Source organism: Lepidochelys kempii, chromosome 6 (assembly GCF_965140265.1).
Source record: "Lepidochelys kempii isolate rLepKem1 chromosome 6, rLepKem1.hap2, whole genome shotgun sequence".
Lineage (NCBI taxonomy): Eukaryota > Metazoa > Chordata > Testudines > Cheloniidae > Lepidochelys > Lepidochelys kempii.
In genome coordinates, this window is record NC_133261.1 from 118,813,000 (window position 1) to 118,835,576 (window position 22,577).

Here is a 22,577-nt window from a genome sequence, read left to right on the forward strand (position 1 = left end):
TCCCCTCTTCCAGCCTGCATGCTGAGAAAGGATACTTTGAACCTAGAGTTTCTAGGGATTGTCCTGGAGTCTGCAGGAATTAAAGATTAATCTTTAATTGCTTAGAATTAATGTCCACAGATCTGGAACTCACATAGCCTGGCTTATATGGGGTACTTGTCTCTGGGCTGCCAGATTGCACATTTCTCACCATCTCTGCCTCGTGGTACTGATGTTTTCTGTAGGCTGGGCTCTCCGGGGAATGCCATGTAAGAGCTTCTGAAATGGATTTTCCTGCCACATAAAAAAAAAATAAATAAAAAAATTAAAAACCCTGAATCTGAGCCCCCGAACTCTGTAGTGAAGCATTTACTTTTTAAATAAATTAAGAAGTGTTCTGAAGAATATGGCACCAAGTGATGGCATCAAAATGACAGTTCTGCAGCTTTCCTTGCAAAGCATGCACATTTGCAAAATGTCAGCAGTAATCCAGGAGGTAATGAAATGACAGCCATGCAGTTATGGGACATTTTATTTTCTTCTGAAAATGTTTGGCTGCAGTATGATTTAAAACAAGAAAAGAAAAGTTTGCACCATAGTTTTGGGAAGTTCCTATTCCCATGATATGATCATTTTGCTGCAATGCATGACAAGTGAGTCAAGAATAGACCTGTCCTGACTGGAAGAGAACAGTGAATGCTCATTTGGGATTTAACTGATGGCATGCCCAAGGCTCTGTCACACACAATGTAAAATTATAAGCGATAGTTAAAGTGCTGCTTTTACTTGCAAAACTAAACTACTGTCTCAGTAAATAGGTGATTACAATCAACAAGGAAAAAAATAATACCCAGACCAAACCACCATGAAAGAGCTGAAAGATTTTGGATGAATATAATGAAATGCACATTAACCATCTCTGCATTTGACAGGAAAATTCTAAACGGCATGTCCTTGACTGCTTTGTAATGTACATGTGTTTCTACTGCAGCGTAAAAACACCATGACACAATGGCACATGGTGTCCACACAAGGCAGGAAATCAGACGTTACGTATGAAACAGGTTTAGGAGTATAACGTGCACCACAGGGAGATTGCCATGTTCAGACACATGCATTAGCAGGTGCCTACCAGAAGATGCTTTCAAAGTTTTTGTGGTCATTTTAAGATATGCCTCAGGATTTTCAGTGATTTCTACATCTGAAAGAGAATAACGTCATTTTCCTCACTGGACAAATATTTGATATTTACTGAATATTAAACAGAAACATCTGAAATATTGACTGAAAGGAAAAACTTCATTACTATTTTCATCAGAGATTTTTAGAAAACAAGGAATTTGGGGGAGTCATTCAAAACTTTAAATTTGGTTTCGACAAAACTATCCTTTTTGTCTAGACAATATCATGAAGAGTTAAATAACACTCACTTTTTTCTACCATTACAAATTAACCCCCCCCAAACAAACAAACAAACAAACAAACAAACAAACAAACAAACAAACAAACAAACAGGTGCCACTTCAGGGATCCTGGAGGTGGCTCTAGTGAAACAAAAATGTTTGGGATTATTGGCTCTTACCTGAGAGAGCACTGTAGTATGTTCCTTCTTCTTCATCCTCATGAGAGGAAGAGCCCCCTACATCACCTGTGTGATCCCATTCAAGTGGGATGGAGTCAACACTGACAGGGGTCTCACAGCCTGACCTTTCATGAGCTGGTGCAGGGGACACAAGATGGCAAAGGGACTGCTGGGAAGAAGGCACCTCATTTGTTGCTTTCTTATGCCAGGGAGCATTTTGCATTTCTCTTGAGTCTTCTGCATCTGTCTCATTTTCAGATGTATCTTTATCATCTTCTGTCCCCTAAAAATAATTGTTTTATGTTGTGATGAATGAACATAGATCTAGGTCACTTAATGAGTGATCCCCGAAGCAGCAGCACGTCCCCCCTCCGGCTCCTACACGGAGGCGCAGCCAAGCGGTTCTGCACACTGCCACACTGTCTGCAGGCGCCACCTCTGCAGCTCCCATTGGCTGTTGTTCCTGGCAAATGGGAGCTGCGGGGGCGGCACTAGGGGTGGGGGCAGCATGCGGAACCCCCTGGCTGCCCCTATGTGGGAAGGGGGACATGCTATGCTTTTGGGAGCCACGCGGACAGAGGCAAGCCCCCGACCCCGCTCCCTGGCTGGAGCAGGGCAAGCCCCAGAACCCGCTCCCCAGCAGGAGCTCAAGGGCCAGATTAAAACATCTGGAGGGCCAGATGCAGCCCCCAAACCATAGTTTGCCCACCCCTGCATTAAAACCATGCTGCTACTCAGCTACTGCTATGCAATGAGTATTTCGTTTTCATACCAACACCCTGCCAAAGCACCAAGACCATACTTATCCCTTACAGGATGCCTGGAAGTCAATCTTTGGTGGAACCGAGAGACTCGTCCAAACACTTCCTGACAGTATCTATGCAGTTCCTCCAACTCATCTTCAATCAGGATAGCATCCAAAGGCTCACTCTTCTGAATCAGCTGCTCTCCAAAAACTATGAGCTGATCGATCTTATTGGTGTTTAGGGTTATTTCCTGTTGGAAACCCTATATTGAGCATACATAAGAAATGGTTATGTAAGTAGTGTTTCTTTCTTGCTTGTGCTTGAGGCTGTCCTTCTGCTCTAGCACTGTAAAGGGAAAGGAATCTGAACACTGGTATAGTCATCTATCTTCTTTTGGCAGATAGCTTCCTAGCCACCATCTGTAAAGGTTTGGTTTTTGTTTTGCTGGTAAAAGTTGTATGGGTGAATTTAATGTGTGAATTTAGGTGCTGACTGAAATTTAGGTGCTGACTGAAAGTGAAGTGCTCCATCCATGCAACAAGATCAGCACAGGCAACAGTGATGCAAACTTGCCCACACTATCCAGTGGATGTACCACAATCCTGATCTGGATGGACCACCTCAAGCGTGTGAAAGAGTAGGCTATTCTTCATGCCTATGCAAAGTCTTCCAGCGAGTACCCCAGTACCAATGATGGTATTTGTGATGTAGGGATCTAGCCACTAAAACCTGAATGCATTCTATCTTTGCTATTGAAATAGATGGCAAAAACTTCTGGTCACCATTAGCTTGAACAAGTGACCTATAGGTAACTTGAACCATCAAGTCCCCCTTGCCACTAAGTCACCTTTTAAACTTTGCACAGAATAAAACCGAATACATGCTGTGGAATAAGAAGAATGTGTTACGGGGGAAAGGACAAGAGTACTGCTAAAAGGAATATCAACTTAATTATTCATGTAGCAAAGAATTAATACCTTCCTGAAGGAATGTCACAAAAGCTAGTACACATGTACGTGATTGAAATTTTCAAAGAATATACCTCCCAAATATGCTACATTATACAAATATCATTATACAAATATGCTTACATTATATTAAAAATCCTAATTGGAGATAATAATAATATTACAGAACTGGACCTGTCTTCAAGTTGGCTAACACCTTCTAAACTTTGATTTTAGGTATATAGCTGTTTAGTGATTGCTGTTTACATTTACCCAGATTTAAGCTATCCTTCAAGTTTAATATAACTGTCATTGACACTAAGTTGTAAGGGGGGATGGAAAAATAGAATTGAAGACTCTGAATACTGAACTTACATTTTACAGAAAGTATTTTTTATGTTGAATTGTACAATTATTTTTTTAAAGTTTACTGATCCTATAACAAATATGATCTCATGGACATAATGTATGCTGTCATGAAACGAGCCCATAGATAACTGGCAGGCATTGTCAAGAGACTACAGACTGACATCATCTTTGTTCTGTAAAACAGCTATTTTGAATGATACATACGTTTAATTGCCGCATTTTGTCATCAAAGTTACTCTCTGAGAAGTGTTCCACATTTGTCAGCTGAAGGTCCATTTCTGTGAGCCACACAAGAATGCTTTCCCTTGTTCCCTCAAACTCATCTCTCTGGTTGGTGAAGTACTGAATAAGAAAAGGGCAGCTGTACATTATTAGTTTAGTTACTGAATAAAGATTGTCATAGGAGCATTTTAAAACCGGCATTTTCTTTCAGAATTGCTGTTCATTTTAAATAGACGTGTGTGTAAGGCCTTGTCTACACACCAGAATTAGTCTAAGTTGGGTATACTTAAAGCAGTACAACCCCCGCTAGCATGGACACTGTTATACTGATATAAAGGTGTTTATGCCACATAGGAAAGGGAATGAGGTATATGAGTATAAAGCACCTTTATACCAGTATAACTACACCCACACTATGGGGGAAGTGGGGGTGTCCTGGTATAACTATACTTGTGAAAAAAAAATCCACACCCCTAATCCACATAGTTCTACCAGTACAAAAACCGTATTTAGACCAGGCCTTAGCTGTTTTTGCTGCTCTAACTTTAGCAGCTAGTTTAGATAAAGGAAAAAAGTCCCATTTCTAATTAAAATTAGATCATCAAAATTAGCAAAATGATTGATTAGCTGGAATGTGGAAATACACTCAAGTGTAATTATCATGCCATTTGGTGTTAAAGCCATTTGTATAAATTTGTTCTACTTCCTGCTGTCTCCCACCCAGGTGGAGATCAGAAGAGGAGCTTTCTCCATCACAGACTGCTAAGCAGTTCCCAAACAATAAATATACTGAAAAGAGATTAGGTAAAAGAGTGAAAATGACACCTTCTAACTGCAGGTTTGCTCCCTTTGCGTGGTTACAGTCAGATCTGCTGATTTTGGGGAATTTATTTTTCTTCCTGCCACTTGCTGGGAACTTGCTATATCATAAATTGGGCTGTGACTAGCTTTTCCAGGCCACAGCACAGGTACTTGAGCCCTGAAGTCAATTTAACCAGCTCAGAGAGGATCACCTAAGTATTAGAACCAGCCTCTTCGTGTCCCAATACTCTTTTGCCACTCCCCTCCACTGTGGCTCACGTTGCAGGAGGAGGAGGTCTGGCTGAAGAAAGTGGTGTGGCCAGTATGCCCCTTTACCATACCTTGTACATTTTCAACCCTTTGGGCCTGTCACAAACCAGCATAAATTACAGCGGCCTTGTACAACACTACACCAGGATCTAGGGAGAGAACTTCTTTTTTGCACCCCAGCCCCAAGTTGCCCTCTGTGCAATTCAGCTGACCTTAGGACCTTGCCCTCTAAATTCAGAAAGGCACAAAGAGTTTTAATCAGTATTGGAACAGACAGGTGCAATTCCAATTAAGTCAGTAGAGATGCACCTACTTACTCCAGTGCTGAAATTACCCCAATAGTAGGTGTGACAGAGTTCAAAGCAAAAAGGGATGTGGTTAAGATAGGGAGGTGTATTCTGTGTAAAATGTGCAGCAGCCCCTGGAGCCTTGTTTAGTATCAGGATTGCCACACAGCATAAGTCACCTGAGGACTGGTTCAGAAGGCAAAGGAAGAAGTCAAAGTAAAGTGTCTCAAACTCTGGCAGACATTAAGCGGAGTGCATCATGTACCATGAACACAGCCACAGAATGGTGTTGGGTCAGAGGAGAGGCAGAACAGGAGCAGCATTACCTGGGGGAGGGGTGAAAGACATGCTCTCCAAAACTTTGCCTATTATTCACCTACTCTTCACCTTCCAGCAGCGCTGGTTAATGTCAATCTATTTGTTAAGGACAAATGCCACCAAATGGCCTCCCTATGAGGTGCCCTCACACACTGATTGGTAACTTACACACCTTGCTGCATTAACCTCTGGTTACACTTTACTGAAACATACAAAAGGAAGTATTTCTTCACACAATGCACAGTCAACCTGTGGCACTCTTTGCCAGAGGATGTTGTGAAGGCCAAGAGTAGGGTTAAAAAAAGAACTAGCTAAATTCATGGGGGATAGGTCCATCAATGGCTATTAGCCAAGATGGGCAGGGATGGTGTCCCTAGCCTCTGTTTGCCACAAGCTGGAATGGGCGACGGGATGGATCACTGGATGATGACCTGTTCTGTTCATTCCCTCTGGGGCACCTGGCACTGGCTATTGTCGGCAGACAGGACACTGGGCTGGATGGACCTTTGGTCTGACTCAGTCTGGCCGTTCTTATGTTCTGTTCTTATGACTGCAGAATCCCAGTATGGATTGACAGATTTTCTTGGGATAACTTTATCCACGTCTCCATAGTTAGTTCTAGTTAAGAACAAAGGCCAGTTTCTTGTACCTGACTCCTGTGCCAAGCCCTCTCCTCCCAGCCCTGGTTGCAGGAGTGTCAGAGGTGGGGTAGATTGTGCCAGGAGCACAGCTGTCCCTAGGGAACCACTGCCACCATGGGTAGATTAGAACAGCCCCCAGGCTGCCCTAACCCTGTGCTGGAGCAAGAACACATTCACCCTGAAAATCAGGGAGCTATAACAGGCTGCCTGATGGCATCCCTTATCTTCTGTTGCACTAAGTGGAAACCTGGCGCAGGAGAGAACTTGGGGCAAATGTTTAACCTCACTTTGAGCTGTCTTTGATTTTGCTGGTTTGTGTTCCAGCCTGATTGTTCCTTATGTAAACTTTGGGGTTTGCATTTATAAATGAAAAATCTAACTGTGCAGATGATGAGCATTCTCATAACAACTTTGCACTTAGGTAGTGTTATTTCTACATGGGCCTCACAGGGCTTTACACTAACCCTCACAACACCCTGCAATTACCTTAAGTCTTCTTAGAATGGCAGCAACCCGTTTCTGGAGATTGTCCCAGCGCTGGTTGCCTTCATGTACCATCTGTTTCAGCTTGCTGGCTGAATCTGTACGATTCTCGCGGGCAAGCCGCCTATATTGTTTATTGATTAGCTCCAGCTGAGTGAGTCGCTCATGAATTTGTCTTTGAAATGCCTGTAATGCAAATTTAGTAATCTTATTCCTTTGCACTTCAGAGAAAAGATCGACAAAATACTGCAATCATGGAACAGAAAAATCCTCACGATCAATCAAAACCCTGATTATGTTTTATCACCACAACCTGCCCTCAGATGTGTGTTCATAGCTCCCACTGAAGTCACAGGATGTGAGAGCACATATGCAATTTGTCCTACTTACAGAATTTAGTCTATTACAGTTTCTTGTCCAATTGGAAATAAATGATCACATCTAAAATACATTTAGTATATAATAGCTTGCAATCTCTTAGATTTTTATAAGCAAAACAAACAGCTGAGTTACATGAGCAAATAAAATGTAGCTTTTAATAATCTACTATTAAGGACTGTTTCAAGGATTATCAACTTCTTGGAGAAAATGTGTCTAAAAGCAGTTCAACCACTCGCCCCAGGAACTAATACCAGGGTACAGTCTATTTGTTAGAGCCAGAGAAGACTAAGCAATTGCTTAGAGCCCCAAGCTGCTCAATTAATTATTAGCATGTGTTGGGGGCCCCACAAATATTCCTGCTTAGGCCCCCCAGTGGGCGAGTACCACGTCTGGTTAGAGCAAATAAGTATCAGGAATGTTGGGTTCTGTTCCCAGCTCTGTCACTGACTTGCTGCCTAATGCTGGGGAAGTTATTTAACCTCTCTGTCCCTCTGTTTGCCTATCTGAAAGATGGGTATAATTGTATTCCCGTATCTCGGAGAGGAGCTGTGAAGTCTGCAAAGAGCTTTGAGAAGCTCAGATGAAAGGTTCTTTATATGTGCAAGAATTAGTATTCTTGATAAGCACACATGATGTCTGTGAAACATCAATAGCTGAAATAAAAAGTGTTCACCTCAAACTTCTTCAGCTCCTCTTTGGCATTTGTGTATAAAACTTCGGAAGAGTTGGGATAAGCTGCTGTCCTTTCGGCCGATTTCAACCAGTCTTCAAAGCGAGAATAATCATCCAAAAACTTCTGCCACAGGCGCCAGGTTTCCTCAATTCTGAGGTGGGGGGTGAGAGGGAAGAAAGGCTCTGGTTTATCACAAACTTGCCAATCATGTCTCTACAATTTTTGCTTTTCTCTTCAAAATTTGGTTCATGTAGAATGTAAAAAATTCCCTGAAATATTGCACAGTTACATACACGTCCTAGAAGTGTCAGAAAAGGACTCACTTCATTCGCCTCTCCATAGACATGGAACAAATGTTTCTCCACCGTCTGTCCAGACTCCTGGTAGTCTGCTGGATGGAGTCACATTCTGTCTCATTAGCACATGCATCTGAATCGCTCAGCAACTTGTCACAGATATTAAACACAGATTCTACCCCTTCACTGTGCTGCTCAATGTCTCGTTGCAGATCCTGTGATTAGGAAATAAAGAGTTCAATTAACAAGCAATTAAACATATACATTCCCTTGTAATAGGTTGTAATGGACAGAGAAGAGTGATTGCCAGCTCAGTAAATGCAATTTTAGTTTTAATGAAGGGACTTATGGAATGTGTTGAACAAATGATAAACAAAGAAGAGATCAGAGAGCTGTCATGAGAAAGTGCATTCTTCCCCACTTAATTTCTCAGTGAAAGTCCAATATCTGCATTAATAATTTGACAAGTATAATACACATTCAAAATCCAAACCACACATTCTACGTTGTAAAAATGTGAAGACAAATGTATTTGTTTTTACAATATCAGACAGCATCTTCTTCTTGGTTTATTCCACTATAAACTCTAGCGGTGAATACACAGGATAATTCATAACCTCAGTGAATGCAAGAGCATAATTCACGTCACTCTGGTAATATCACAAACTGCAGAAGAGTGGTAAACACCAAAGAGTCACATCTGCAATTTTTCAGTTCCTCCCTCTGGGATCATCTGCTCCATGGTATCATTTAAAAATGAAAAGCAAAGTTCTCTTGTCCAATCTGCACTATGTATTTCTTCTCCAGAGTCTGTACTTCCACTGTATATGTGGCACTTATCTCCTATTGAGACCAATGCAATAAATGCAGAATGTGCAATAGAGCTCCAAAGTGCTGTGTCAGAGAAGTAAACATCATCTGAAATGCTATTAAAAAGCCACCCCATGCAACTCTAGGGACTTGGGAAATACCATTTAATATTAACCACATTTACATTTTTATGACCTGTTCCTTGCTTCACTACTGAGGATGCAATAACTCCGCAGGAACTTTATTGCAACACAAGCAAACAATGTCAGTGGGAAATCCCATTAAACGGTAATGCCAATTCCACCAGCACTCCTGAACAAGAAATCCACGGCTGATTTTGTTCTTGATTTTACAGCCCAGGGAGAACCCACAGGAATAGAGAAGAACACAAGGACTTAAAGGAAGATGCTCTCAGGAATTAATAGAAGACAAACAGTATAACTTCAGAATGTTAGCACAAAAGGAGCAAAACCTCACTGGCTGATCTAAGTGAGAGTAGCATATGTACCTGAAAGCAGAACTAAGCCATAAATGACTAAAGTTAAAGTATATACAGTACTTTACATAAAAAGAAATATCCTTGGAGTTAATGAAAAGCTGCTGCTATTGATAATGATTTATGACATCATCTGCATCACTCACAGAGGTTTCTTTCTGAGGATGTTAGAATACCAACTAATGCCAGAGTTTTGTATGTATCTTGCTAAAATTCAAATCTGTCTAATTTGTTATGTAACCACATAGAGAAGAATGTCAAATGTGACTTGAACCTCTTGGGCCAGATTCTGGTGCCCTTAATCACACTGCCTGTGAGTTACTCCTTGAGAAGAACCATTGATTTCAATGGGACTATTCACAGAGGGCTAGACTATGACTTTAGGCAAGGGGGGTGATACACAAGCTGGGCTATCCCAGTAGTAGCATTGTGCTGAGTTACCACTTTGAGTAACAATTCTACACTGATTCCTCCTTGCCCCTGCGGGTGTAGTAATCTGTGGTTGGCCTATACCAGCGATTTATTACTCTCCTCTCACTCCCCCAGTGGCTCAGCTTCTGTGAGTGGAGGGTGGGGAAGTGGAGGCAAGGCTCTGTCCTGTCCCTAATCTCCCACTCCATAGAGGGAGTGAGCAGACAATTAGCCTTACTTATTCCTATCCACCTGGACCAAGAGCAAGGTAGAGGTGTAAGGAGTGGTGGTGGGGTCTTACTCCTCTGCAGCGTGAATCACCATCTAGCCCAGAGTAACAGACTGCTCAGTGCCACAAGTATTCCTCGTTCTTAAAATCTAACCCATGTTTTTCTGACTGACTGCAAAGTGTATTGTTACAGTCTTCCTGTTCGCGGATAGCTCAGCTGTTCTTTGGTTCTCTGTTACTTTTGCCTGGTGCTTCTGGAAAGTAAGAGCAGTAATCCTTATACAGATGCTAAAAGCAGATCCAGCACAGGATTTAAATAGGTTACTATGGATTCTAGGCTGTTCTCTCTACGCAAGAAGAGGCCTTGTCTTTTGAATCTGTGGCCTGTACATAGGAACAGATTCCACTCTCTGTTACGCTGCTGTAAATCTGCAACTGACTTCAGTGATGTTACTCTGGACTTACTTACATTGGTGTAACCGTGATCAGAATCTTACCCACAGAGTACAAAAACTATTCTATTAACGCAAAAGTGGCTTGCTGATACTACCAAAGTATTGTTATTATCCGTTATGTTTGGGTTCATATAATAACTTCAGTCAGAATCCTTGTTGCTATCACAACTGCTTAATTAAAATGATGTTAACTCTCATTAGAGTGGCAAGACAAACAAACTAAAATATACTAAGTGAGGCAGAAAACATGCATACAGAACAAAAAACTCCTCACTTCATTGCTCAAAGTTTATTAGACTTAATTATTTAACTGGCCCTACAATGCTGGACTACTCCTTCAATACTGAGACATCTTTAATTTGTATTTTAAATCTTAAACAGAATGCCTTATGTTGCAATCTTCAATCTGTAGATGAATGAAACGTTATAAAAGCATCTCCACCTGCAAACAATTACCCAGAGTTTTAGAATTAACAGTTATTCAAGACAGCATACATAACACCTTTGTGATCATGGATGTCAAACATAAAACAATCTAGTAAGACATATTCCTCACCATTAGGCTGTATCCATCAAAATATTTTTTGAAATAAAACCAAGGAAGATCTTTTCAAACCCCTATGTGAATGCAACAAGTAAAGCTTAGTGAAAGGCTTTCTGCTTTGAAGTCTTTAGAGTGAGCACTACCTTGCCATATCCAGTTTGTTTAAAGGTTACAGCAGGAGGAGGCTAGGGGTGTCCCAGATTTCTTTGTTTAAAATGAAATCCAAGCAACCAAATGGCAGTTTATTCTATAGAACTCTGAAGAGTAAATAATGTATCTTTGCCGCTGAAGTCGGAATGGCCATAGTAAAAATAAATTAGTTTGGACACAATTCTTTTGTGTCCCAAGTCTTTGTTTTCTGCTCCCAGGAGGAGTTATCTTGGGTGTCAGCTGGGCATAATTTATCACAGCCTATGGAAGCTAAGAGGTTTTAATGAGGGGAAAATAATTACTTGTTATTTACAGAACCCTTACCATTGCAGATTAAACTATTAAACACTGGGAGCCAAAGGCCACCCTTGTTCCTGTCTGCATGCACAGCTCCTCCTACTGAAGTCAATGGGAGCCATGCCCACTACCTCTGCAAAGGGTGAGTCTGACCCTGACTGTAACGCCTCCTGAAGTGCTGTGTTGAGCTCTGTGGAAAGGAAGCTCAAATAATTCCACAGGGAACGGAGCTCTTATATCTGGATTAGTCAAGGTAGTTTCTCTCAGACAAAGGGACAGCCAGTGGGGTGGGGAGGAAACGCTTAAGCAGCCATGCATGTTGTTTGCAGGCAGACCTATAAGCCTCCACTTTTGGAAAGTTTAGCCCTAAAAGTTTTAGGATAAACTATAAATGCCCCTATTATGGTGATGGTCACAGTTAAGTAGTAGGACCTGTTGTCCCACAGCGGCAGGTATTTTTAATCTGTTTGTGCAGACACTTCAGCCTAGATTGTGCCTTTACGCACAGCCCCAACCAAGGGGTGATGATGCATAAATTGCACTGCTCCTCAGAGACACTCCTCTGAGCCACAGTCTCCTCCCTGCTTCTCCCATGCACGAGTGGGTGAGTGAAATAATGCCACCCCTGCCCTGCCTCCCAAAATCAGCTCAGCTGAACTAGCTGCTTTGTTAAGGCCCTGCCCATTCCCGTGAGGAATTCCTGCCTATCTGCCCTGGGAGAAGCAAGCAGGTATGGGGCAAGGACCTCAGTGCAGAGAGGTTCACTCTATCCCTCGCTCCTGCGCATGGGCACAGACTGAGGGCTCGTCTACACTGGATATGGTAAGTGCTGCCGTGGCAGCACTTGATCATAGCTTTGTGGTCACGGCAGAGCGGTGGGAGAGAGCTCTCCCAGTGCTGTAAAAAACCCCACCTCCACCAGGGGCGTAGCTCCCAGCGCTGGGGCATTGTCTGCACTGGCGCTTTACAGCGCCGAAACTTGCTGCGCTCAGGGGGATGTTGTTTTCACACGCCTGAGCGAGAACGTTGCAGTGCTGTACATTGCCAGTGTAGACAAGCCCGACATCACTGTCTAGCCCTGAAGCATCTGCTGTCTTGAGCCGAGCAAAGCCTTATCCAAAGGGGAAGAAGATAAGAGAACAAACAACACGACAGAGGTGTAGTCACATTGCTTAATGCACTACTGGAAGGTGGGAAAGGATTTTATGAATGTTTTTGTTTGTTTCTACAATATTTAAATTTCAAAAACATTCTCTAAGTGTTAAATCCCTATAAAGTGTCTCACAAACACTTTGTTAAGTGCAGTGTATTGTAGCCAGGTCGGTCTCAGGATATTAGAGAGACAAGGTGGGTAAGGTAATATCTTTAGCGGAACAACATCTGCTGATGAGCGAGACAAGCTTTTGAGCCACAAAGGGCTCTTCTTCAGGTCTGAGAAAGGTACTCACAGTGTCACAGCAAAATGCAAAGTGGAACAGATTGTTTAGCATAAATAACACATCCTGTAAGAGACCAGTCAAGGTAGAGTGACCCATTAATACCACTCCAGTCATAGGACAAAGAGAGGGCGTTAGTGGGTTACAGCTTGTTGTAATAAGCCATACCTCCAGTGTCTCTGTTCTGGATTAAGTTTAGAAGTGTGTGCAACAAGAGTGATGTAGTGGTGGGAGTCTGCTATAGACCACCGGACCAGGGGGATGAGGTAGATGAGGCTTTCTTCCGGCAGCTCGCGGAAGCTACTAGATCGCATGCCCTGATTCTCATGGGTGACTTTAATTTTCCTGATATCTGCTGGGAGAGCAATACAGCGGTGCATAGACAATCCAGGGAGTTTTTGGAAAGCGTAGGGGACAATTTCCTGGCGCAAGTGCTAGAGGAGCCAACTAGGGGGGGCGCTTTTCTTGACCTGCTGCTCACAAACCGGGTAGAATTAGTGGGGGAAGCAAAAGTGGATGGGAATCTGGGAGGCAGTGACCATGAGTTGGTTGAGTTCAGGATCCTGACGCAGGGAAGAAAGGTAAGCAGCAGGATACGGACCCTGGACTTCAGGAAAGCAGACTTCGACTCCCTCAGGGAACGGATGGCCAGGATCCCCTGGGGGACTAACTTGAAGGGGAAAGGAGTCCAGGAGAGCTGGCTGTATTTCAAGGAATCCCTGTTGAGGTTACAGGGACAAACCATCCCGATGAGTCGAAAGAATAGTAAATATGACAGGCGACCAGCTTGGCTTAATGGTGAAATCCTAGCGGATCTTAAACATAAAAAAGAAGCTTACAAGAAGTGGAAGGTTGGACATATGACCAGGGAAGAGTATAAAAATATTGCTCGGGCATGTAGGAATGTTATCAGGAGGGCCAAATCGCACCTGGAGCTGCAGCTAGCCAGAGATGTTAAGAGTAACAAGAAGGGTTTCTTCAGGTATGTTGGCAACAAGAAGAAAGCCAAGGAATGTGTGGGCCCCTTACTGAATGAGGGAGGCAACCTAGTGACAGAGGATGTGGAAAAAGCTAATGTACTCAATGCTTTTTTTGCCTCTGTTTTCACTAACAAGGTCAGCTCCCAGACTGCTGCGCTGGGCATCACAAAATGGGGAAGAGATGGCCAGCCCTCTGAGGAGATAGAGGTGGTTAGGGACTATTTAGAAAAGCTGGACGTGCACAAGTCCATGGGGCCGGACGAGTTGCATCCGAGAGTGCTGAAGGAATTGGCGGCTGTGATTGCAGAGACCATTGGCCATTATCTTTGAAAACTCGTGGCGAACCGGGGAAGTCCCGGATGACTGGAAAAAGGCTAATGTAGTGCCAATCTTTAAAAAAGGGAAGAAGGAGGATCCTGGGAACTACAGGCCAGTCAGCCTCACTTCAGTTCCTGGAAAAATCATGGAGCAGGTCCTCAAAGAATCAATCCTGAAGCACTTGCATGAGAGGAAAGTGATCAGGAACAGCCAGCATGGATTCACCAAGGGAAGGTCATGCCTGACTAATCTAATCGCCTTTTATGATGAGATTACTGGTTCTGTGGATGAAGGGAAAGCAGTGGATGTATTGTTTCTTGACTTTAGCAAAGCTTTTGACACGGTCTCCCACAGTATTCTTGTCAGCAAGTTAAGGAAGTATGGGCTGGATGAATGCACTACAAGGTGGGTAGAAAGCTGGCTAGATTGTCGGGCTCAACGGGTAGTGATCAATGGCTCCATATCTAGTTGGCACTCGGTATCAAGTGGAGTACCCCAAGGGTCGGTCCTGGGGCCAGTTTTGTTCAATATCTTCATAAATGATCTGGAGGATGGTGTGGATTGCACTCTCAGCAAATTTGCGGATGATACTAAACTGGGAGGAGTGGTAGATACGCTGGAGGGCAGGGATAGGATACAGAAAGACCTAGACAAATTGGAGGATTGGGCCAAAAGAAATCTGATGAGGTTCAATAAGGATAAGTGCAGGGTCCTGCACTTGGGACGGAAGAACCCAATGCACAGCTACAGACTAGGGACCGAATGGCTAGGCAGCAGTTCTGCAGAAAAGGACCTAGGGGTGACAGTGGACGAGAAGCTGGATATGAGTCAGCAGTGTGCCCTTGTTGCCAAGAAGGCCAATGGCATTTTGGGATGTATAAGTAGGGGCATAGCGAGCAGATCGAGGGACGTGATCGTTCCCCTTTATTCGACATTGGTGAGGCCTCATCTGGAGTACTGTGTCCAGTTTTGGGCCCCACACTTCAAGAAGGATGTGGATAAATTGGAGAGAGTCCAGCGAAGGGCAACAAAAATGATTAGGGGACTGGAACACATGAGTTATGAGGAGAGGCTGAGGGAGCTGGGATTGTTTAGCCTGCAGAAGAGAAGAATGAGGGGGGATTTGATAGCTGCTTTCAACTACCTGAAAGGGGGTTCCAAAGAGGATGGCTCTAGACTGTTCTCAACGGTAGCAGATGACAGAACGAGGAGTAATGGTCTCAAGTTGCAGTGGGGGAGGTTTAGATTGGATATTAGGAAAAACTTTTTCACTAAGAGGGTGGTGAAACACTGGAATGAGTTACCTAGGGAGGTGGTAGAATCTCCTTCCTTAGAGGTTTTTAAGGTCAGGCTTGACAAAGCCCTGGCTGGGATGATTTAACTGGGAATTGGTCCTGCTTTGAGCAGGGGGTTGGACTAGATGACCTTCTGGAGTCCCTTCCAACCCTGATATTCTATGATTCTATGATAAGCCATGATTTTTAGTGTCAATGAATTTACGCTCCCAGGCTCATCTTTTGAAGTGCAGGTTTCCTTTGAGGATGAGGACTGAGAGGTCAGGTATAGAGTGATCGCTTTGTGAAAAGTGCTCACCCACAGGTGATAGGGTGTTTTTGATGTTTTTTCACCCAGAAAAACGATAAAAGACAAAAAAAAAAAACTCACCCGCGCAACCATTTCAAAAGATTAGCCTAGGAGCTTAAATTCATTACTTTGCTAGACACTAAAAACCATGGACTGAACGGACACTGTTCAGACAGGAGATACCTTGAGTGCTCCCTTACAATGTGTGCTATTCATGCTAAACAATCTGTTCCACCTTGCATTTTGCTGTAACACTGGGAGTACCATTCCCAGAACTGAAGAAGAGCTTTGTGGCTTGAAAGCTTTTCTCTCTCTCACCAATAGAAGCTGGTCTAATAAAAGATATTACCTCACCTACCTTGTCTCACTTTGGGAGAAAACACAATGGCTCAAAATGTGAACAACAGAAAAGTCTGTCAAGGAAAGGAAATGAGTGATTTTAAACACAGGACTGATCATAATCAGCATCACTTTAAGCCCATTTATTTCAGATGCTATGATTTTCCCACCTGCTGCTCAGCAAGTCTTTTCTGGATCTCTTGATCATCACAGATGTCATACACAACAGGCTTGGAAAGCTCAGCCTCAATGCGAGCCAACCAGGTGCGAAGGGTACTCATATTTTTGTCTAATGTCTGAATGACAGCAAAGGTCCCTTCCAGTTTCTTCAGCCTAGGGATATTGGAAAGAAAACAGGTTGTTATAAAGACATTTAACAATGGAAGCAGTATTAGCAGAGGCTCTGGAAATGAAGAAAGTATGATTTATACATTATTCTTATCTCCAAACTGACCTGCCTTCTGCAGATTAGAGACACATTTTAATTATAACCTACCCAAATTGGCATAGCAGATGCCTCCACAGCTGCAGAAGGTCCTAAGTGAGTCATTTTAGGAGATGCTGTGAACAGGGAGTGGCCGTCCTAGCCTCTTTCAAGTGCTAGTGGGTTCCTTAGTCATTTCCCTAAGGATTTGTATACAGAAAACTTGCCCCAGTGTACATTTTTTGTATTTGAGACAATCTAGTCACCCCCATCTTCCCGGGGTGCAGTGTGACTCCACGTTGCCCCAAAATGCTGGGCTGTGCATACCAGGTAGGAACTGCTCCTTAGTCTTTGAGCTGCATGCTCCACTGCTTGCACAAGTGAAGCCATTTACACCCATGCAAAATGGGTCTAAACACTACTGGGTCAATTCGGATCTCTCCTCTCATTTACACTGGTAGTATTTTACAACTACTTGGTACAAGTATACGTGAGGCCAGGCAGTGGAAAAATGATTATTTTCCCTAGTTTTCTAGGTTGGGCTCTTTCTCAAGCTATGCTCACATGTGAATTACAGTTCAACCTTGGAGGACAGGCACCCTGCCAGCAGATTTTGATCCTGCTAGGAATATATTAAGTGGGTTGTGCTGCCCCACTGAGGGAGATGGTTCGTTACACCAGCTCTATACCTGAGGGGTGGGAGTTGTTTTCTAGAGAGAGAGATGGAAGATGTAGCTCATGGGTTGAGCAGTTTGAAGAGAGGAATCTCAGAACAGCCATGCCTAGGGAAAAGGTTTGAACTGAATATATGTGTTGTTTTAGTGTTAATTTCTGTGTTAATAAAGCCAAACCCCAGGAAAAGGGGTGAGTTTGGACATTGCACTGTGTGTGGACTATGCCTCTGCTCTTCTATTTTCAGCAGATCTGAGGGTTAGGGCACACATCTCTATGGCTTCCCTAAACAGGCCATCTATACTTTTGTCCCCATAGCAATGGGATATTTTGGCCACATGGACTATGCTGGTTTATGCAGAAGGGTGCAACAGAATCCTCTAACATACATGAAACAGAGGTGAAGCTAGCATAATAAATCTAAATTGAGAAACTTAAACAAGTCACTATGAAAAGAGAGAGAGAGACTGACCACAAAAGAGACAAGTCTGAGGAAAAGGTCCAGCTCTGATTTGCAAGGACAGCAGAGACTGTGAGCCAGATCCATCCCTGGTATACTCTCTCTGTAGTCAATGAAGTTACATCAGGAAGGAATCTGGCTCTGGCTCTCTCTTGCCCAGATGGGTTAACTTTATTTCTACCCACTCCCACTTTAGCATCTAAAATAGGCCAAAGTCACAGGTAGTATATCCATTTGTCTGTTCCAGGATGGTGACTCCTGTGTACCTGTTTTGTATGGGTAAATTTACAATTCCTGATTGATGATTTCCATGGGAAAGACAGGACTGCTACTCTGCAGTGGCAGCTATTGCCCTGCTTCAACAATGTTTTGGAAATGCTTTTTCAGATACGACAAGGGAGCTTCATATTATATTGCAGCAAATGGCTCTAGTCCAACTGGATATAAGAATGGCCATACCTAGTCATTTAGCCCAGTATCCTGTCTTCTGACAGTCGCCAATGCCAGGTGCTTCAGAGGAAATGAACAGAACAGGTAATCATCAAGTGATCCATCCCGTGTCATCCACTCCCAGGTTCTGGCAAAAAGAGGCTAGGAACACTGAGAACATGGTGTTGCATCCCTGCTCCTGCTGGCTAATAGCCGCAGATGGACCTGTCCTCCAGGAACTTATCTAGTGCTTTTTTGAACCCTGTAATAGTTTTGGCCTTCACAACATCCTCTGGCAAAGAATTCCACAGGTTGATTGTGTGTTGTGTGAAGATGTGCTTCCTTTTGTTTGTTTTAAACCTGCTGCCTATTACTTTCATTGGGTGACCCATAGTTCTTGTGTTACATGAAGGAGTAAATAATATTTCCTTATTCACTTTCTCCACACCAGACAAGATTTTATAGACCTTTATCATATCCGCCCTTTGTCATCTCTTTTCCAAGTTGAAAAGTCTTTTTAATCTCTCCTCATACAGAAGCTGTTCCATACCTCTAATAATTTTTGTTGCCCTTTCTGAACCTTTTCCAATTCCAATATATCTTTTTTGAGATGGGGTGACCAGAACTGCTCTCAGTATTCAAGGTGTGGGGGTACCATGGATTTATATAGAGGCAATATGATATTTTCTGTCTTATTATCAATCCCTTTCCTAACGTTCTTAACATTCTGTTAGCTTTTTTGATGGCCACTGCACATTGAGTGGGATATAAGTGATCCATCCCCTGTCATCCGCTACCTGTCGGCTATGATTTCAGGCAACTACCCTCAAAGACCCCAAGACCTCTTTCTTAAGTGGTAACAGATAATATAGATCCCATCGTTTTATATGTATAGTTGGGATTATGTTTTCCAATGTGCATTACTTTGCATTTATCACCATTGAGTTTCATCTGCCATTTCGCTGCCTAGTCACCCAGTTTTGGGAAATCCTTTTGTAATTCTTTGCAGTCTGCTTTGGACTTAACTATCTTGAGTAATTTTGTATCATCTGCAAATTTTGCCACCTCAAAGTTTACCCCTTTTTCCAGCTGATGCATGAATATGTTGAACAGCACTGGTCCGAGTACAGACCCCTGGTGGACACCACAATTTTCCACTCTTCGCTTTTCAAATCATCTTGCGTATCTACAAAATCACTGTGTACTGTACAAACAGAATACCATAAAGTGCTCAGAGCTTTGCATTCGGACAACACGTGAGGGCTGGTTGATGGGATCCAGGCCTCAGACTGGCACCGTTCATTCACACCACATTCATGCTAAAGGTGCAATTCTGCAAACACTCTCCGGGTTAGCGCTCGCTACCATGACGTCAGTGGACGTCAGTATTAGTAGTACACCTAGTATTATTATTACTATTTGTATTTCTTTAGCACCAAGGGGCCCCCATTATGGACCTCAGCCCCCTGGTGCTAGATGCTGTGTAAACAGAACAAAAATATTCAGTCCCTGCCCCAAAGAGCTCACAATCTAAGTATAACATCAGAGACAACAGGGGAATGCAGAGACACCGATGGGGGAGCACAAGTAATAATGAAAGCTGCAAGTCTGTCATGGAGGTCACGGATTCTGTGACTTTCCGGGACACTCCATGACTTCCGCAGCTGCTGGTGCGACTGACCCCAGGGCTGCCCGAGCAGCTGGCCTGGGGTAAGCAGTGGGGGCCGCCCCTGAGGCCAGCTGCTTGGGCAGTTGCTGGGATGGACCCTGGGACCAGCCACTCGGGCAGCTGCTGGGGTGGTCCCAGGGCCAGCCACATTGGCCACTGCAGGAGCAGCCCCAGCAGCTGGCCCTGGAGTCGCTGGAGCTGCAGTGGTCCCGGAGCAGCAGCGGTCCCAGGGGCCACCCTGGAGGCCGTCAGAGCAGCGGTCCCCAGGGCCTCAGAGGAGCTGAGGGAAGTCAGCCCCCACCACCAGTGCAGGGGCTAGCTGTCAGTGCCAGGGGCATCCCAGAGCAGCGGTGTCTCAGAGCCACCCAGAGCACCCTAGGGTCTCAGGAGCTGCTAAGTTTTAGTCAGGGGTATTTATAGTAAAAGACATGGACAGGTCACGGGCCATGAATTTTTGTTTATTGCCCGTGACCTGTCCATGACTTTTACTAAAAATTGTAAATTTGTTTATTGCCCTGACTAAAACTTGGCCCTAGTAATAAATAAGTGTTTGCATGCCTGAAACTTTGACAAATAAACAAAGATCAGGAAAAACAGGAAGGAAGTAATTTTACAATGAAGTGATTTTTAAAAGGAAAAGATTTTACAATGAGGAAAGCAAATACAGCTGTTTGTCTTAGAAACCTCCCTAATTCAGGATATAAATATTGCTCTCAATATGTTTCTTGTAGTAGAAAATGTTTGTTAGGATTGCCAGCAACTATAGCACAATAGAAACAACCATTGTGGCACTATTAGTATGTGTTTACTTTGTAACACAATTATCATCAGAGAGACCTGCCAATCTAATTAACTAATCTGTTACATATGCCAGCTAGAATATGTCTTTCATCCCAGCCTTAATGCTCTGGGTCATTAATCTCCATCTTCAGAACTAAAACCTAAGATAAATGGACAGGTGATAATAATAAATGCCTTTCAGAAATCAGTGCTGGTACAATATCACAATATGGGAACAAACTACTGTCTTGAATAAACACACAGACAGGTAAATTCTTAGTGAAGTCAACCAGCACTGGGCATGTGGCTCAAGGTTAGTATATTCTAATTCTGTTCTATATAGGTTTGTATTCCGTGCGCGACACTGCAGTATGTGAGTGCCTTCCAGTAGCGCATTAGGTGACTAACATCTGTCACGTGTTGTTTGTTCTCTCATCGTCTCCCTAGAGGAAGACGCATGCACAGTGGAGAGTTTTGTTTTGGAAGGGAGGGATTTTTTTGGGAGGGGTGGAGGAGGGGAGTTAATATAAATGTTGTTATGTATTTGTTAGAGCAGGGAGATCAAAGAAACACGCTTTGCACTTGGAGGAGATGGTGGTGAGGTTTGTGATGATCCTTAGTTCTTGGGGGAGTTCAGTCCACAGTCTCAGAACTAGCCCCTGAAAAAGTTCTGTCTCCCGCACAGACAAGCTTTAACCTGGTTGTAGAGAGTTTCATTGTGACAGAGGAACGAAGTTGCCAGGTAGCCATAAAAAAATCCTGAAAGGTGCTGAAAGCCTCCTGAGAAATGCTGGGTGCCCTCAACTCCCACTGATGTCAAAGAGAAGTGGAAGCATTCCCTCAGGAATCGACCCAGGGGAATATTGGAACAAAGAATCCAAGACCCTTTGACTGAATAAAAACCACACATTTGTGTCACTGCTACCATAGGCTTTGTGACGGGGCAAGGCCAGATGTCTATAGAAAAGTAGTGGGAGATAGATATATTAGCTCCAGGCTAAACAAATCCCTGGTACCAGGATAAGTGAAATGGCAGCTGCTCCAGGTCAATTAAGACACCTGGGGCCAATTAAGAACTTTCCAGAAGGCAGGGAGAATGCTAGGTTGACTGGGACACCTGAAGCCAATTAGGGGCTGGCTGAAACTAGCTAAAAGCCTCCCAGTCAGTCAGGAGCTGTCAGGACTGTGCATGTCAGGAGCTGTGGGAGGAAGTTGTGCTGTTGGAGAGACTGAGCAGTACACACCACATCAGGCACAAGGAAGGAGGCCCTGAGGTAAGGGTGAAGTGGAGCTTGAGGAAGTGAGGGCTGCTGTGGGGGAAGTAGCCCAGGGAATTGTACATGTCATGTTTCTAAAAGGTCAGCTACCATAGCTGATACTATTAGAGTCCCTGGGCTGGAGCCTGGAGGAGAGGGTGGGCCTGGGCTCCCCCCCCCCACTTTGTCCCCTGATTAATCACTGAGACTGGGAGATAAGAGACTGTGCAAGGAAGGATAACTTCTCCTCACCTCCCTCGCTGGCTTATGATGAAAATGGCTCAGTAGACTGTGACCCTTGTCTCTAGAGAGAGAAGGGTTATGTGGAGTGAACCCCTGAGGCTAGCGAAATCTGCCAGGAAACGTGGGACCCACGGAGGCAAGGACAGAGCTTTGTCACACCTTGTATTTGCTTTCTGCAAGTGTTTGTGTGAATTAACTTTTGTTTGCAGAAAATGTCATGAATGCACCTCAAATCTGAACCATAGGAGTATGAGTGTTCGTATCATATGGCGGTCTTGAAAGCTCTTTATGGGTATGAGAGTCACTTAATCAGGGAGCAGAAGCTGTACCATGTGAGCGAGGTGACCTATCACACAGCATGAATAGTGAGTTAAGACAAGCAAATGATCAAAGTAATAGATGTGGTGAACAATTCATGATCATCCATAGGCCAAAATAGGGTCACATAAACCACTGGTCAAATAACTTTGAATAACGAACACATTTGTAACAATCGAAGTGTGTGGATAGCTCACTAATTTATTAGATAACGGACTCAGCTGCAACCAATTTGCTCAGATCCACTCAAGAGACTATTGGTTCCCAGCAGCACTGGGTCAT

At 43.6% G+C, this 22,577-nt stretch overlaps 1 protein-coding gene across 4 annotated transcripts in view; it reads right to left on the reverse strand.

Annotated features, from left to right (window-relative positions):
- SYNE2 (spectrin repeat containing nuclear envelope protein 2) overlaps positions 1–22,577 on the reverse strand; it is a 275,952-nt gene that overhangs the window by 13,271 nt on the left and 240,104 nt on the right. For 3 of the 4 annotated variants that reach the window (XM_073349867.1, XM_073349866.1, XM_073349865.1), the window contains 9 exons: positions 16,215–16,377; positions 8,023–8,210; positions 7,700–7,850; positions 6,649–6,831; positions 3,828–3,965; positions 2,375–2,569; positions 1,562–1,844; positions 1,112–1,180; positions 134–273 (listed from right to left, as the gene is read on the reverse strand). In XM_073349867.1, the coding sequence (XP_073205968.1) occupies positions 134–273; positions 1,112–1,180; positions 1,562–1,844; positions 2,375–2,569; positions 3,828–3,965; positions 6,649–6,831; positions 7,700–7,850; positions 8,023–8,210; positions 16,215–16,377 (1,510 nt within the window). The remainder of the gene's footprint in view (positions 1–133; positions 274–1,111; positions 1,181–1,561; positions 1,845–2,374; positions 2,570–3,827; positions 3,966–6,648; positions 6,832–7,699; positions 7,851–8,022; positions 8,211–16,214; positions 16,378–22,577) is intronic. The other variant, XM_073349868.1, reaches the window with a different exon arrangement.